At 42.2% G+C, this 15,551-nt stretch overlaps 5 protein-coding genes across 5 annotated transcripts; all 5 read left to right on the top strand.

Moving 5' to 3' along the window:
* Positions 1–2,287: 2,287 nt before the first annotated feature.
* Positions 2,288–3,604, top strand: LOC118210133 (olfactory receptor 52E8-like). The gene is made up of 2 exons (XM_035386029.1): positions 2,288–2,308; positions 2,649–3,604. The coding sequence occupies exon 2, from the start codon at positions 2,666–2,668 to the stop codon at positions 3,602–3,604; it is 939 nt and encodes a 312-aa protein (XP_035241920.1). The 5' UTR covers positions 2,288–2,308; positions 2,649–2,665.
* Positions 3,605–4,081: 477 nt separating this feature from the next.
* On the top strand, positions 4,082–7,052 carry LOC118209329 (olfactory receptor 52E4-like). Its single transcript, XM_035384567.1, has 2 exons — positions 4,082–4,597; positions 5,641–7,052. Exons 1-2 carry the CDS (start codon positions 4,530–4,532, stop codon positions 6,611–6,613), a joined length of 1,041 nt encoding a protein of 346 aa, XP_035240458.1. The 5' UTR covers positions 4,082–4,529; the 3' UTR covers positions 6,614–7,052.
* A 4-nt stretch (positions 7,053–7,056) lies between these two features.
* Positions 7,057–7,632, top strand: LOC118209330 (olfactory receptor 52N5-like). Its single transcript, XM_035384568.1, has one exon. The coding sequence runs from the start codon at positions 7,099–7,101 to the stop codon at positions 7,630–7,632; it is 534 nt and encodes a 177-aa protein (XP_035240459.1). The 5' UTR covers positions 7,057–7,098.
* Positions 7,633–8,109: 477 nt separating this feature from the next.
* On the top strand, positions 8,110–11,021 carry LOC118209665 (olfactory receptor 52E4-like). The gene is made up of 2 exons (XM_035385216.1): positions 8,110–8,625; positions 9,674–11,021. Exons 1-2 carry the CDS (start codon positions 8,558–8,560, stop codon positions 10,644–10,646), a joined length of 1,041 nt encoding a protein of 346 aa, XP_035241107.1. The 5' UTR covers positions 8,110–8,557; the 3' UTR covers positions 10,647–11,021.
* A 1,218-nt stretch (positions 11,022–12,239) lies between these two features.
* On the top strand, positions 12,240–13,621 carry LOC118209686 (olfactory receptor 52E4-like). Its single transcript, XM_035385242.1, has one exon. It carries the CDS (start codon positions 12,545–12,547, stop codon positions 13,478–13,480), a length of 936 nt encoding a protein of 311 aa, XP_035241133.1. The 5' UTR covers positions 12,240–12,544; the 3' UTR covers positions 13,481–13,621.
* The last annotated feature ends 1,930 nt before the right edge of the window (positions 13,622–15,551 follow it).

Here is a 15,551-nt window from a genome sequence, read left to right as displayed (position 1 = left end):
CACATCCTGTCCATTTTGACTTTTATATAAATCCCAGAAGCAGGAAAATGTTTAATTGTTTATGGCTGTTCTTATGCTGCATTGTGGTCTTGTACTTCATTCTTTTTCTTACAATCTCTAATGAGAAGAATGACAATAAACACAACTTGAACAATCTTTTCATTTTAATCAACTTTTGTTAAAATGATAGCAACAGTACTGGCACACATTATGGAAAGACATCCTTTATAAACAGATGATTATCAGTTCATACCAACATAACTGACAGTCTAATGTATCTTACTAGTCTAATTTTTTAAATCAGCTTAAACATGTATTACCTCTTCCAGTATTTTTCTACATAAAGTAATACTATTTGTGCAAATAAAATATTTTTTTGACATGTATAGTTCACTTCAAATTCCTTGGTCACAGAATGTCATTACAACTTGTAGTCAAGAAGATATATAGGTGAGAACCGGCAGAACAATTTTCACTTTTCACTGAATTATATAGAAGTAATGTGATCAAAATCTGTTAAATTACACTACAAAGAGTAGTTTGAGGTGATCACAAACAGTTCTTCTAAAATTTAAACAAATCTTGACAAAGTCCAATGTTACAACTGCAACGTGTGTGTGGGACAGTTATAACAGAGGTAACAAAAAGTAACTGAATGAATCATTAATATCTGCAATATTCATGTGTCAAAATGCTGTTGGTTCTAAAGAGCATACTGTGTAGGGCTGTTTAAACCAGCAACCAATTATGAAGGTCATGTTTAAAAAAAAAAAAATTATTACTTTTTTTTTTGTTGCTAATCGCGAAATACGGTATGTATGTGGGGTTGGATCAGTTGTGGTTTCATCAAGTTTTAAAAAATAAATTACACTTATTTTGCCTATGTAGTCAGGTCAATAGGGAAGGGTAAAGAAACCGGTCTAAGCCAGTAACCTTTTGATTAGCAAATCTCACACTGTGTTCGTTTTGAGATCTTATATTTTGACTGTTATATTTGCTGTAGCTTTACAAAGTAAAAAGCCAATGGGATACATTGTGAGGGTGCACACCCAGGTAGTTTTCATCCTGGGGTGGGATTACCATTGCACAGCTTGTCTGGTGGATCAGGTGTGTGTAGCCTGCCTGTGTGTGTGTGCGTGAGTGTGTGCGCGCGCGTGTATGCGTGCATGCATGTGTGTGTGTGTGTGTGTGTGTGTGTGTGTGTGCGTGCGTGGATGCGTGTGTGTGCGTGCGTGCGTGGATGCGTGCGTGCGTGCGTGGATGCGTGTGTGTGTGCGCGCGTGCGTGCATGCGCGTGTGTGTGTGCGCGCATACTTTCAGTGTTTTGTGGCTGTTTTGTTCAGACTGTATACTCTGCAGTGTGTTTGTATCAGTTTGCACCATCACATTATGTAAACAGCTCCAGTTACAGTACACTTAAAAATGTGTCGATATTATTGGTGCAACCATTTTTTGACTCCCAGAAAAGCAGTGGTGTTATTGCCAACTGCACTTGCTCTATCAAAATAGGGCAACATTAATAAGACTGTTTGTTATTCTAGGAAATATTACCCTGAAAGCTTGCTATGAAGACTTACAGTGCAAATATATTGAAACAGAGACACTCCAAAAATTACTGAAGTGGTGATTTTCAGTATACAAGGCAACACATGAAAAAGAGGGGTCTAACATTATATTACAAAACAACCTCTTCAGAAAGGCGTCTCTATGCATTATCCACATCTTCAAGTGTCCCTTATGTATCGAGATGAATTGAGCAATGACAAATGGACTAAATGTTATACAGTATATATTACAATATAAATGATATATATATATATATATATATATATATATATATTTCATACCCTGTGCTCATTATTTCCTGATTAAATAAAATGAGAAATCTATTCTGAGCTAAATTGTAGGAAATGTATTTTACTTGTATATTTTAAAAATACATTACTATCACTTTTACTGTCATTACTATCTCTTTTTTCATAGAAAAAACAAGAATCATTGGGGTTTATAGTAGTGTATTAATGAAACATAAATGAAAATCGCTAGTGCAGCATGGATTTCAGAATGAAGAATTTAATAGGCGTTGAAGATGCGCGAATGTTAAGTAGCACGCACACTTTAACCAATCCCATATTTTCTGGTGATGAACAGGTGTGTTCCTAAGACGCGTCTTCGTCAGAGGACAAGAGGTCTTGAGAGATTCAGAGCCGAGCGTGACGTGATTCCATCCTGAGGAGGCACCCATAAAAGACAGCGGAGTAATAGCAAGCTACCCAATTTCCTTCACATCTTCGCTCTTCCCCGGAAGGTGAGGTACATATTTTACACAGAGATGGGTCAAATACGTATTTGTTTTGGATTCAAATACTTTTCTGTGCTCTATTGATCTTGCCTGGTGTAACTGAGCCTGCCGATATGACCGGAAGATGGGGTTTGCACTTTTTGTGCAAAGTATTTCATTGGTTCCGATACACCAGACGAGATCAGTAAAGCGTAGAAAAGTATTTGAAACCAAAACAAATAGGTATTTTGACCCAGGTCTGTTTTTACATTATACATTGGCGGCACATGGTAAACATGTAATGTATGTGTTAAAATAGGACTGAATGTGTGGTAAGATGCGTTCTTCTTCTTCTGCTGTTTTTCAGGGCCACTGCTGCTCCTGATGGAGAACAGGTCCTTCAACATCAGCTTTGAGCTCAGCCTAGACCCATTCTTCATACCCCCGGGAGGGAAGTACCCCATCTTCTTTTTCGGAGTCGCGATCTACTTGTTCTGCGTCTTCTGCAACCTGACCCTGCTGCTGCTGATCATAACGCAGAGGACCCTCCACAAGCCCATGTACTTCATCCTCTTCAGCCTGCCCCTGAACGACCTGGTGGGGATCACCGCCATGCTGCCCAAGGTGCTGTCGGACATCGTCACGGAGACGAGCAAGGTCCACTACCCCCTGTGCGTCCTGCAGGGCTTCCTGCTCCACATGTACGGCGGCGGCGTTCTCTTCATACTGGCCGCCATGGCGTTCGATCGCTACGTCGCCATCTGCAAGCCCCTGCGGTACACCGCCATCATGACGCCCAGGCTCGTCGTGGCGATCATCTCGCTGGTCTGGGGCCTCGATTCCGTCCTGATAGTTTCGCTGTTCTCCCTCCAGACGAGGCTCCCCAGGTGCCGAAGCTCCGTGTTGAACGTCTTTTGCGACAACCCGTCCCTGCTGAAGCTAACCTGCGGCAACACCGTGCTGAACAACATTTTCGGCCTGTTCAACACCGCCATCATGCAGATTATAAGCGTGTCCGTTCAGGTGTTTTCCTACGTTAAGATTCTCATCGCGTGCTTGGTCACGAGGAAGTCGGACACCAAAAATAAAGCCATTAACACTTGCGTTGCCCAGCTGGTCATATTCGTGATATTTGAAATCGTGGGAACCTTCACCATTCTGTCACACAGGTTCAAGAATGTCTCCGTTGATCTGCAAAAAATTATGGGAATGTTGATATTTCTGGTTCCTCCACTTCTGAATCCAATCGTGTATGGATTGAACACAAATGAAATTCGAAATACCCTCTTAAAGGTTTTTCAGACAAGGGTTGTTAGTGTATAATTCATCCCTGCCGTAGTGAAGGTGTTTTTTTGTTTTTTTTGAGTCAATGTATTGTCAGATGGAAAAACAGTTTCAAGTGATGATGAATGATCAGAGGTTAGAGGCTCTGGATACTCTGTAATGTGTTCAGTGATGTCCCCTTGATGGGCGGGTTTCTGTGGAAGGTTTGTGATCCCAGTTTTGAAAAGGACTAAAGTCTCAGCAAGCAGCGCCACTACAACAACCACAGCATGTACAACAGACGTACCATAATGCAACTTGACCTGGAGACACTCTTAAAGAGGGAAAGAAATTCCAGGGGTACATTCTTTAATTTTACGCTGCCTGCACTGCAATTCTGGAAGGTGCTGTAATGCACGTCAATTATACCTGCTACTGTTGTCAATATTGATAATAAAGGCAATTTGACAAATAAATGTGATCCCCAACAAATGGTACAATTGTTGCAGTGTATTTATAACATAATTTTTCCAGACATTGTTACACTTACATGACTGCTTTAACCTCAAAAACGACATACCCATAACAATAAATTAAAGATACAGCTCAGGGATTATGAAGCAGAGAAGAATACAAATGATATTTTAATCAAATTAGATTTTCCAGAGTACTACTCAGTGACTTAAAGTAAATGAGATCAACAGACCCAGATGACATTCATCCTCAGCTGTCATCACCACAACCACCACCAGTCATGGAAAACACACACACACACACACACGTGCGCGCACACACGTGCACACACACATACACACACAGAGCACCCTGTCTCCCTAATTTCAGGGGAAACAGTTTCAGTGTGTTTGTGTGTGGTTCCCATGGAGTTGTGTCACATGCCCACTCTGCACATGGTTTAAATACCTCTGCACGTTGACAGGTCATCCACCAGCAAATGCAACAAGAGCACAGAGAGCTGTAGGATTTGATGTCGTTCATGGTAAAACAGCTTAAAATTAAAAAAGCCAAATCAAGGGGACTACAAGGTAAGAAAAGGTAAGTTCAACTGCAAGAAAATTCTGTTGTTACTTAAGTACTTCATTATTAATATAATTCAACTACACAAAACACATCATATTTAATGCACTTCGTCCTTGCCTTACAGTACTGAAATGCATTCAGGTGTTGTATAAGCATAATATGTCTTTACCAGCATACAGCATTATGAGAATTATGCTGACAAAAGGTAATTGATTACCTGAGTGTTTTTTTTACACATGGACCGCATTTAAATTACCTCATTTATTTTACGTTCCATACAGTTTTAATTTGTTTCCGTTTTTAATGAGCCTGTATCACAGTGAGTGTGCAGTACGGAGCCTTCCTGTGTGAAAGGTCCCTACAGAGGGATCTGTGTGTTGAAATGAAGGCCTGAAAGACTGCACAGTACAGATCAGTGTGATTTTGCTCTGAGGTGAATTTTCTCTTTGGGGAAAATATTTTTTTTGTTGCCATTTTCTCTATACCAATTCCCCGTGTGTATCATGGTCCTGGTCGATGCACTATCCTCTGTCAGTCTGGGGAGGGTGTAGACTACCACATGCCTCCTCCGATGCACGTGGAGTCGCCAGCCGCTTCTTTTCACCAGACAGTGAGGAGTTTCACTGGGAGAGCGTAACGTGTGCGGAGGTTCACGCTATCTCCCCCAGATCCCCTCCCCGCTGAACAGGCGTCCCGACCAACCAGTAGGAGTTGCTAACGCAACGATAAGGACTCATACCCTCACCGGCTTCCCACCCGCGAACACTGCCAATTGTGTTCGTAGGAACGTCTGACCAAGTACCGCTGCCGGGGATTGAATCTCTGCGGTGGTAGGCGAGTGCTTATACCTCTACCCAGATGGACGGCATTTGTTTTTGTGTGTGTGTGTGTGTGTCTCTTTTGTCACTGTATCAAGCATGAGGTGCAGTATTTTTACAGTCTCTTTAAAATGAATTTCAGTAGATATTGGATTTTTAGCCTTTCGAGGTTGTGGTAGACACCAAGACAGGTAGACACCAAGAGTAAATAAATTGGCTCATCTCTCTGTCTCTGCTCAGGCCCGAGTTCAGACGATCGATGATGGAGGGAAGCTCTTCAAATGGAACCTTTCAGTTCAATTTGAAGATCAACCACTTTGACATGCCCCCCGTGGCGAAGTACTCCATGTTCTTCCTGGGGCTCCTGATCTACCTCTTTTCCGTCTTCTGCAACCTGACCATTCTGGTTCTGATCGTGAGGCAGAGGAACCTCCACAAGCCCATGTTCATCATCCTCTTCAGCCTGCCGCTGAACGACCTGATGGGGATCACGGTCATGCTCCCCAGGGTGCTGGCAGACATCGTGACCCTGGAGCACTCCGTCTACTACCCCACCTGCGTCCTCCAGGCCTTCCTGCTGCACATGTACGGGGGGGGCATCCTGTTCCTCCTCGCGGTCATGGCGCTCGACAGGTACGCCGCCATCTGCAAGCCGCTGAGGTACAATTCGATCATGACCCCGTTCACTTTGTTCCTCCTCATAGCGAGCGCGTGGGGGCTCGATCTCATTCTGGTGGGAGGCCTGTTCATTCTGCAAGTCAGACTGCCCAGGTGCAGGAATTTCATCAGGAACGTCTTCTGCGACAACCCCTCCCTGGTCAACCTCTCCTGTGACAGCGACTTGACTGTCAACAACATCTACGGGCTGGCGATCACAGCAGCCATGCAGATCATCAGTGTGTCCATTCAGTTATTCTCGTACATTCATATTTTAGTCACTTGCTTGCATCATCGGCAGACTGACGCCAGGAGCAAGGCTCTGAACACCTGCCTGACGCAGATAGCTGTGTTTCTGCTCTTCGAGTGCGCCACAACAGTCACGATTCTGTCGTATCGCTTCAAGGATGTCTCCGCCAACCTGCAGAAAGTTTCAGGAATGCTAATTTTCCTGATCCTTCCAGTGTGTAACCCAGTACTGTATGGAATAAAGAATAAAGAATTAAGGGAAACATTACTGACCATTGTGAGAAAGCAAAAGGTCGCCTCCATATAATTATGCTATTAGCTGACAAAAAATCGCGAGAGAGAGCAACAAAGTCGTCAAGCCTGCAGTGGCTGCCTAGTGGTTTGTTGTTGGGGGGTCTATAGGGGTGGGGTCTATGGGGGATTCCTATCAACACATATAATCCAAACAGCATGTACAACCCCTTCATACTGTACAACCACCTATTGAGCAATCAGAAATGATAACCTTGGCAGCTCAGTACTCCCAATTACTATCAATTAATCATTGTGTGTGTACTTGCCAATAATTTAGTAAATGAATTTTTGCCTGGATCAGAACATAATTTCTAAAGTGGCATATTTTATCTCTTTATCTAATTGTATCCCTTTATCTAATAATAAATCCATTTTCCATCTCTGTTTTTGGGGCTTTTCTTAAACAATAGAATGATATAACCATATATTTACACAACCCACAAAAATCCGTTCGATCGCTACGTCGCCATCTGCAAGCCCCTGCGGTACACCGCCATCATGACGCCCAGGCTCGTCGTGGCGATCATCTCGCTGGTCTGGGGCCTCGATTCCGTCCTGATAGTTTCGCTGTTCTCCCTCCAGACGAGGCTCCCCAGGTGCCGAAGCTCCGTGTTGAACGTCTTTTGCGACAACCCGTCCCTGCTGAAGCTAACCTGCGGCAACACCGTGCTGAACAACATTTTCGGCCTGTTCAACACCGCCATCATGCAGATTATAAGCGTGTCCGTTCAGGTGTTTTCCTACGTTAAGATTCTCATCGCGTGCTTGGTCACGAGGAAGTCGGACACCAAAAATAAAGCCATTAACACTTGCGTTGCCCAGCTGGTCATATTCGTGATATTTGAAATCGTGGGAACCTTCACCATTCTGTCACACAGGTTCAAGAATGTCTCCGTTGATCTGCAAAAAATTATGGGAATGTTGATATTTCTGGTTCCTCCACTTCTGAATCCAATCGTGTATGGATTGAACACAAATGAAATTCGAAATACCCTCTTAAAGGTTTTTCAGACAAGGGTTGTTAGTGTATAATTCATCCCTGCCGTAGTGAAGGTGTTTTTTTGTTTTTTTTGAGTCAATGTATTGTCAGATGGAAAAACAGTTTCAAGTGATGATGAATGATCAGAGGTTAGAGGCTCTGGATACTCTGTAATGTGTTCAGTGATGTCCCCTTGATGGGCGGGTTTCTGTGGAAGGTTTGTGATCCCAGTTTTGAAAAGGACTAAAGTCTCAGCAAGCAGCGCCACTACAACAACCACAGCATGTACAACAGACGTACCATAATGCAACTTGACCTGGAGACACTCTTAAAGAGGGAAAGAAATTCCAGGGGTACATTCTTTAATTTTACGCTGCCTGCACTGCAATTCTGGAAGGTGCTGTAATGCACGTCAATTATACCTGCTACTGTTGTCAATATTGATAATAAAGGCAATTTGACAAATAAATGTGATCCCCAACAAATGGTACAATTGTTGCAGTGTATTTATAACATAATTTTTCCAGACATTGTTACACTTACATGACTGCTTTAACCTCAAAAACGACATACCCATAACAATAAATTAAAGATACAGCTCAGGGATTATGAAGCAGAGAAGAATACAAATGATATTTTAATCAAATTAGATTTTCCAGAGTACTACTCAGTGACTTAAAGTAAATGAGATCAACAGACCCAGATGACATTCATCCTCAGCTGTCATCACCACAACCACCACCAGTCATGGAAAACACACACACACACACACACGTGCGCGCACACACGTGCACACACACATACACACACAGAGCACCCTGTCTCCCTAATTTCAGGGGAAACAGTTTCAGTGTGTTTGTGTGTGGTTCCCATGGAGTTGTGTCACATGCCCACTCTGCACATGGTTTAAATACCTCTGCACGTTGACAGGTCATCCACCAGCAAATGCAACAAGAGCACAGAGAGCTGTAGGATTTGATGTCGTTCATGGTAAAACAGCTTAAAATTAAAAAAGCCAAATCAAGGGGACTACAAGGTAAGAAAAGGTAAGTTCAACTGCAAGAAAATTCTGTTGTTACTTAAGTACTTCATTATTAATATAATTCAACTACACAAAACACATCATATTTAATGCACTTCGTCCTTGCCTTACAGTACTGAAATGCATTCAGGTGTTGTATAAGCATAATATGTCTTTACCAGCATACAGCATTATGAGAATTATGCTGACAAAAGGTAATTGATTACCTGAGTGTTTTTTTTACACATGGACCGCATTTAAATTACCTCATTTATTTTACGTTCCATACAGTTTTAATTTGTTTCCGTTTTTAATGAGCCTGTATCACAGTGAGTGTGCAGTACGGAGCCCTCCTGTGTGAAAGGTCCCTACAGAGGGATCTGTGTGTTGAAATGAAGGCCTGAAAGACCGCACAGTACAGATCAGTGTGATTTTGCTCTGAGGTGAATTTTCTCTTCGGGGAAAATATTTTTTTTGTTGCCATTTTCTCTATACCAATTCCCCGTGTGTATCATGGTCCTGGTCGATGCACTATCCTCTGTCAGTCTGGGGAGGGTGTAGACTACCACATGCCTCCTCCGATGCACGTGGAGTTGCCAGCCGCTTCTTTTCACCAGACAGTGAGGAGTTTCACTGGGAGAGCGTAACGTGTGCGGAGGTTCACGCTATCTCCCCCAGATCCCCTCCCCGCTGAACAGGCGCCCCGACCAACCAGTAGGAGTTGCTAACGCAACGATAAGGACTCATACCCTCACCGGCTTCCCACCCGCGAACACTGCCAATTGTGTTCGTAGGAACGTCTGACCAAGCCAGAAGTACCGCTGCCGGGGATTGAATCTCTGCGGTGGTAGGCGAGTGCTTATACCTCTACCCAGATGGACGGCATTTGTTTTTGTGTGTGTGTGTGTGTCTCTTTTGTCACTGTATCAAGCATGAGGTGCAGTATTTTTACAGTCTCTTTAAAATGAATTTCAGTAGATATTGGATTTTTAGCCTTTCGAGGTTGTGGTAGACACCAAGACAGGTAGACACCAAGGGTAAATAAATTGGCTCATCTCTCTGTCTCTGCTCAGGCCCGAGTTCAGACGATCGACGATGGAGGGAAGCTCTCCAAATGGAACCTTTCAGTTCAATTTGAAGATCAACCACTTTGACATGCCCCCCGTGGCGAGGTACCCCATGTTCTTCCTGGGGCTCCTGATCTACCTCTTTTCCGTCTTCTGCAACCTGACCATTCTGGTTCTGATCGTGAGGCAGAGGAACCTCCACAAGCCCATGTTCATCATCCTCTTCAGCCTGCCGCTGAACGACCTGATGGGGATCACGGTCATGCTCCCCAGGGTGCTGGCAGACATCGTGACCCTGGAGCACTCCGTCTACTACCCCACCTGCGTCCTCCAGGCCTTCCTGCTGCACATGTACGGGGGGGGCATCCTGTTCCTGCTCGCGGTCATGGCGCTCGACAGGTACGCCGCCATCTGCAAGCCGCTGAGGTACAATTCGATCATGACCCCGTTCACTTTGTTCCTCCTCATAGCGAGCGCGTGGGGGCTCGATCTCATTCTGGTGGGAGGCCTGTTCATTCTGCAAGTCAGACTGCCCAGGTGCAGGAATTTCATCAGGAACGTCTACTGCGACAACCCCTCCCTGGTCAACCTCTCCTGTGACAGCGACTTGACTGTCAACAACATCTACGGGCTGGCGATCACAGCAGCCATGCAGATCATCAGTGTGTCCATTCAGTTATTCTCGTACGTTCATATTTTAGTCACTTGCTTGCATCATCGGCAGACTGACGCCAGGAGCAAGGCTCTGAACACCTGCCTGACGCAGATAGCTGTGTTTCTGCTCTTCGAGTGCGTCACAACAGTCACGATTCTGTCGTATCGCTTCAAGGATGTCTCCGCCAACCTGCAGAAAGTTTCAGGAATGCTAATTTTCCTGATCCTTCCAGTGTGTAACCCAGTACTGTATGGAATAAAGAACAAAGAATTAAGGGAAACATTACTGACCATTGTGAGAAAGCAAAAGGTCGCCTCCATATAATTATGCTATTAGCTGACAAAAAATCGCCAGAGAGAGCAACAAAGTTGTCAAGCCTGCAGTGGCTGCCTAGTGGCTTGTTGTTGGGGGGTCTATAGGGGTGGGGTCTATCGGGGATTCCCGTCAACACATATAATCCAAACAGCATGTACAACCCCTTCATACTGTACAACCACCTATTGAGCAATCAGAAATGACAACCTTGGCAGCTCAGTACTCCCAATTACTATCAATTAATCATTATGTGTGTACTTGCCAATAATTTAGTAAATGAATTTTTGCCTGGATCAGAACATAATTTCTAAAGTGGCATATTTTATCTCTTTATCTAATTGTATCCCTTTATCTAATAATAAATCCATTTTCCATCTCTGTTTTTGGGGCTTTTCTTAAACAATAAAATGATATAACCATATATTTACACAACCCACAAAAATCCTGTTTGGAACATGCCATTCCCCAGCCTCCTGAGGTGTGAAATTAAAGACAGTTTCATATATAAGGTGAAACGAGGTTGGTTATAATAATGAACACAAGTAAAAACAATAGCATACTTACATACTATTACACTAAGTGAAAAGCCTAATGAGCTCCATTTTAAATGCACACACACACACATACACACACTAGTTGTTCGTTCTCAATCCATGTTGACTGAATTCAACATCGCACATCACTTTTATGAGCATAAATGTGCAACTTTGGCTGCTGCCCGACAATACACTGAGCCTTGCACACAATTAGAAACAACACACATAAATGCAAAGATAAAAGCACATAAACACGAAAAGAACAATGCCCAACGTGTTCTTACAATGCTGTATCAACAATTCAAATCCATTTTAAGGACTCTGGTGGCAAGCAAGTCACACAACATAATTTCTGCTCATCATAACAAATGCTTGTGGTAGGTACAGGATGCCAGAGCATAACATTTATGGATATCATTATACTGACACAAGATATCATTTATTCATATATTTAGGAAAATACAACATAAGGGTTTGTTTTGTGACAATGGAAAACTTTTAAGAAAAGATAGTTTACATATTCAGCCTATTAATCAGCTATATTTATATATATATTCAGCATGTTACCTATTTATGTAGTGCACCACTATGGTTGAAAATATAAAACAGTGTTAATTTGATGTAACGTTTTAATTATAGTACTGTTATTAGTTTATCTTAATTTTCAGTCTAATCCATAATTCATTTTTGGGAATAAGCGTGTTATTGCATGAACCATGGTATTACAGTTTATCAACAGTTTATTTTAACGGGAATCACAGACTAACCTAGAAAACAATGGAATTTTCCATGTTACTACCTAAGTGCTAAAAAAGTGTTAGTTTTTTAAAGGTTTGTTTAGCTCTTATCAGCACAATGATGTCATCATATTTTTCACCCTCCTCACCTTAACCCCTCCCATAAGCATTAACTTCATATCCCTGTGCTCATATGAGACTGTAACCCACGCAGCTCATTTCTTAATCCATGACTCGCAGATGGACCGCTAGCGACCATGAGGGGTTGAGGAAGGTGTGGCAGTTTCCCTGGCGACGGGATGAGACGGTACATAAGTCGGACTGCGCACCAGGAGTCTGAGGCACTGCCAGCGTGCATCGCCTTGTCAGTGTGCACAAGATGGAGCTTGTGTACTTCAGCAGTTGACTGCCACTGGAGACCACACTCCCTGTGCAGGACAGAAAGGACATGAGTGAGAACAATCAACACCAGAACTTCAGGATGACAATATCGGAGATTTAGATTCAAAAGCCAAACTTTCATGTGCTGTTGTTTAAACCAGATCTCTGCCTTTACACGCAACACGTTTGCTACTCGGCACTAACACTTTTTTTTTCTTGTCTTCTACAAGGAACAACCTGTAAAAACTCAAAGATGGACACCTCTTCTATGAACACATCATCCTTTCTGAGTCTGCAAGGCCTTGGCCTACCTCCTCAAGGGATGTATGCTGCGTTTCTTTTTGCCACGCTGAGTTACCTTGTAATTCTGTTCTGTAACCTTTTCCTGATGGCCACCATTATTGTGAATAAGAGCCTCCACCAGCCCATGTACTTCTTGCTCTTTAACCTGCCCATCAATGACCTCATTGGCTCCTCAGCCCTCTTCCTGCAGCTCATCAAAGAGATCCTGCTGGACTCCAGGTACATCGAGGCCTCCAACTGCATCGCTCAGGCGTTTTTCATCCACGTTTACGGGGTTGGCAGCGTGCTAATCCTCTCTGCCATGGCTTACGACAGGTACATCGCCATATGCAACCCACTGAAGTACAGCACCATAATGACCAACAGCCACATCGCGAAGATTATCACGTTAGTGTGGCTCGTGGACCTGCTCTTGATTGGCGTGCTGTTCTTCTTACTACTACGGCTGCCTCGGTGCAGATCTTTAATATCGCAAACTTACTGTGACAATCCCTCTCTGGTTGCACTAGTCTGTGCAGACACCACCATCAACAACATTTACGAACTGTTCATCACTGCCAGCATACAAGTGTTCGCCGTGGGTATGATTCTCTACACCTACCTGCAGATTTTGCTTGCATGCTTTAAAAGCAAACGCTCTGACACAAAGAGCAAAGCTTTGCAGACCTGTGCAACTCATTTAACCGTCTTTCTGATTTTGGAGTGTTTAGGACTTTTCACAATTATCTCATATCGCATAAAGCAGCTCTCTCCTCATTTAAGGAGGATGATCGGAGTTTCCACCTTGATATTTCCCCCTACTCTCAACCCAATAATATACGGCCTTAAAACAAAGGACATCCGACAGAGGATTAACATGGCAATCCGCAAAACAGTGAATCCTTAATTTTTCTTTTGAAAAATATTTTTGTAGTAACACTGCTTACTAAGTCTGAGAAATACTAGAAATTTAGGATTTATTTATTTACTTATTTATTTATTTTTTTTAGAACGGATCAACAGGAGTCTTTCAACCCTATCAGCATACCATAAAAGTAGCTGCCCAGTTTCTCTTGCACGTCATTTTAAAGATAAACTATACACTGTATGTCCAAACTATGTAAGACATGCAAGTGCTTTAAGAAGTCCAATAATTCCACAGCCAATCCTTGACTTTGAAAACCAAAGTCTTTTCAAACAGATTTTGATGAAAAAGCATACAAAACCATTAGTTTTATAGCTCCAAAATTATTCATATTGCAACATGAAAAATATATTTTTCGGGAGAATCACATTCACGTTTTCAGTTCAGTGCTTTAGATGTACCTAAATGTGATGTTTGTGCTCCAAAATGAATATGAAAGTAAAGTAAAGGAATGTAGCCTCTAGTTAATCTTAGTCATATGGCAGAGAGTCTGATGGAAGACTTTTCCCTCCCTGTTGTTATTCTCACAGATGATGTTCCTTTGCAGCGCCTTGTGTGACTCTAGAACCACAGAAGGCTTAAGGATAGGACATTTAAAGAACAAAGAGTGAAATGGTGAACTAGTTGTAGCTGTAAAAATACCCTTTATGATACAGTATGTGTTTTTTTCAGGAAAGGCCCAGTGGAATTAATGGGAAGCAAAAAGCAAACAGGAAGCTTTCAGGTTCAGCTTCCACTGTAAATAAATGTTGTGGTATGAAGAATTCTTACTTCCACACGTGGTTGTTCAATTGATAGTGTAATTACCTGCCCTTTTGTACCTCTCTTACATAGTAAAATGGATTTTTTTGTAATTTATTTATTCAATATTTAATAAATTTGATTTCAAAATGTATTGTTGGTTCTGTTTATGTTACATTGCAACAAATTATTTTAATCATTCTCATTTCATTGAATCAAGTTTAGACCTTCCAGAGTCAGAAAACAAAAATAGTTGAGCAAACTTGAAATGCTGTTAGTACCATAATGTGCATGTACCTAATTACCTTGCATTAGGTAATGAAGAGGTCTTTCACTCTTAAACAGTTTTTAAAGAGTCTGTTTAACAGCGTGGAATCCTCTCCTGAGAAGGTCTCAGGGTACTATCTCTGTGCTTGAGCTCATGGTTATGATCCATAACAGGCGAAACTTCATTTCTGTTGTTCATCATTTATTATATCGTATTACAGCAATGAAATAATAAACTGCTGATGCAAGAAGTCATATTCACTATTTAGTGTAACCTAGTAAGGAGCTATATTTAAAATAAGAAACGGTGAGCAAACTGACCTGAATGGTCTTCATATTTGGGGAATTTCATTTTAAATCATAATAAAAGCCAGCACACAAGGTAACCATCCCCACAACATAATTTCCCAAAGAGGTTTTACACGTCTTGTATGATGTGACTGATAGTAGTGCTCAAGTGAATTAGCAAAAAAGGCACATGTATTGCTTTTAATTTTGCCCTTAAGCACTTGTGCACTTTCTGCCGATGTTGAATTAAAAAATAAACTATATTTGATCAAGTTCTGTGTTTATTATTATTTTTTCCTGTGTGTTGCTGCATTAATCTATTACTGCGCATCTGCAGTAAAGAACTATATATGTACAGCTGTTTTTTTTTTTTTTAATTGCCTGAGATGAACACGTTTTATACAAAAATGAAAGAGACAAATGTAAAAGTGGCACAGTCGATGCAAATGGAAATTCCCAGTGAGCAAAAGCCGAAATCTAGGCATCTAGTTGAATCTTGAATTTACTTTTTTTCATTTAACTTTTTTTTGCGAGTAAATGTCATATGACTGCTCTCATTTTAAATGTGGGCATTTCCCAATGCTTCTGCAAAACCTACCATGCCCCTGCACATTTAGAAATACTGCAGCATGTCCACAGGAGTAAGCAATTTAGACAGGAGGTGGTGCATATGCAGAGGCCTCACTAGGGGGGTGCATGGGGTGCGGACCGCACCGGGTGACACCATCAGAGGGCGGTGACACCGAAATGACTGCCA

The sequence above is a fragment of the Anguilla anguilla genome, chromosome 12, assembly GCF_013347855.1.
Source record: "Anguilla anguilla isolate fAngAng1 chromosome 12, fAngAng1.pri, whole genome shotgun sequence".
Taxonomy (NCBI): Eukaryota; Metazoa; Chordata; class Actinopteri; order Anguilliformes; family Anguillidae; genus Anguilla; species Anguilla anguilla.
Note: the sequence above shows the minus strand (reverse complement) of the source record. Positions and strands in the feature narration are given on the sequence as shown.

Excerpts from the sequence above, each read along its gene's own strand:
- LOC118209329 (XM_035384567.1), top strand. The coding sequence starts at position 4,530 with ATGTCGTTCATGGTAAAACAGCTTAAAATTAAAAAAGCCAAATCAAGG. Across the intron at positions 4,598-5,640 it reads GGACTACAAGGTAAGAAAAG|GCCCGAGTTCAGACGATCGA; the intron begins GTAAGTTCAACT and ends GTCTCTGCTCAG.
- LOC118210133 (XM_035386029.1), top strand. The coding sequence starts at position 2,666 with ATGGAGAACAGGTCCTTCAACATCAGCTTTGAGCTCAGCCTAGACCCA.
- LOC118209330 (XM_035384568.1), top strand. The coding sequence starts at position 7,099 with ATGACGCCCAGGCTCGTCGTGGCGATCATCTCGCTGGTCTGGGGCCTC.
- LOC118209686 (XM_035385242.1), top strand. The coding sequence starts at position 12,545 with ATGGACACCTCTTCTATGAACACATCATCCTTTCTGAGTCTGCAAGGC.
- LOC118209665 (XM_035385216.1), top strand. The coding sequence starts at position 8,558 with ATGTCGTTCATGGTAAAACAGCTTAAAATTAAAAAAGCCAAATCAAGG. Across the intron at positions 8,626-9,673 it reads GGACTACAAGGTAAGAAAAG|GCCCGAGTTCAGACGATCGA; the intron begins GTAAGTTCAACT and ends GTCTCTGCTCAG.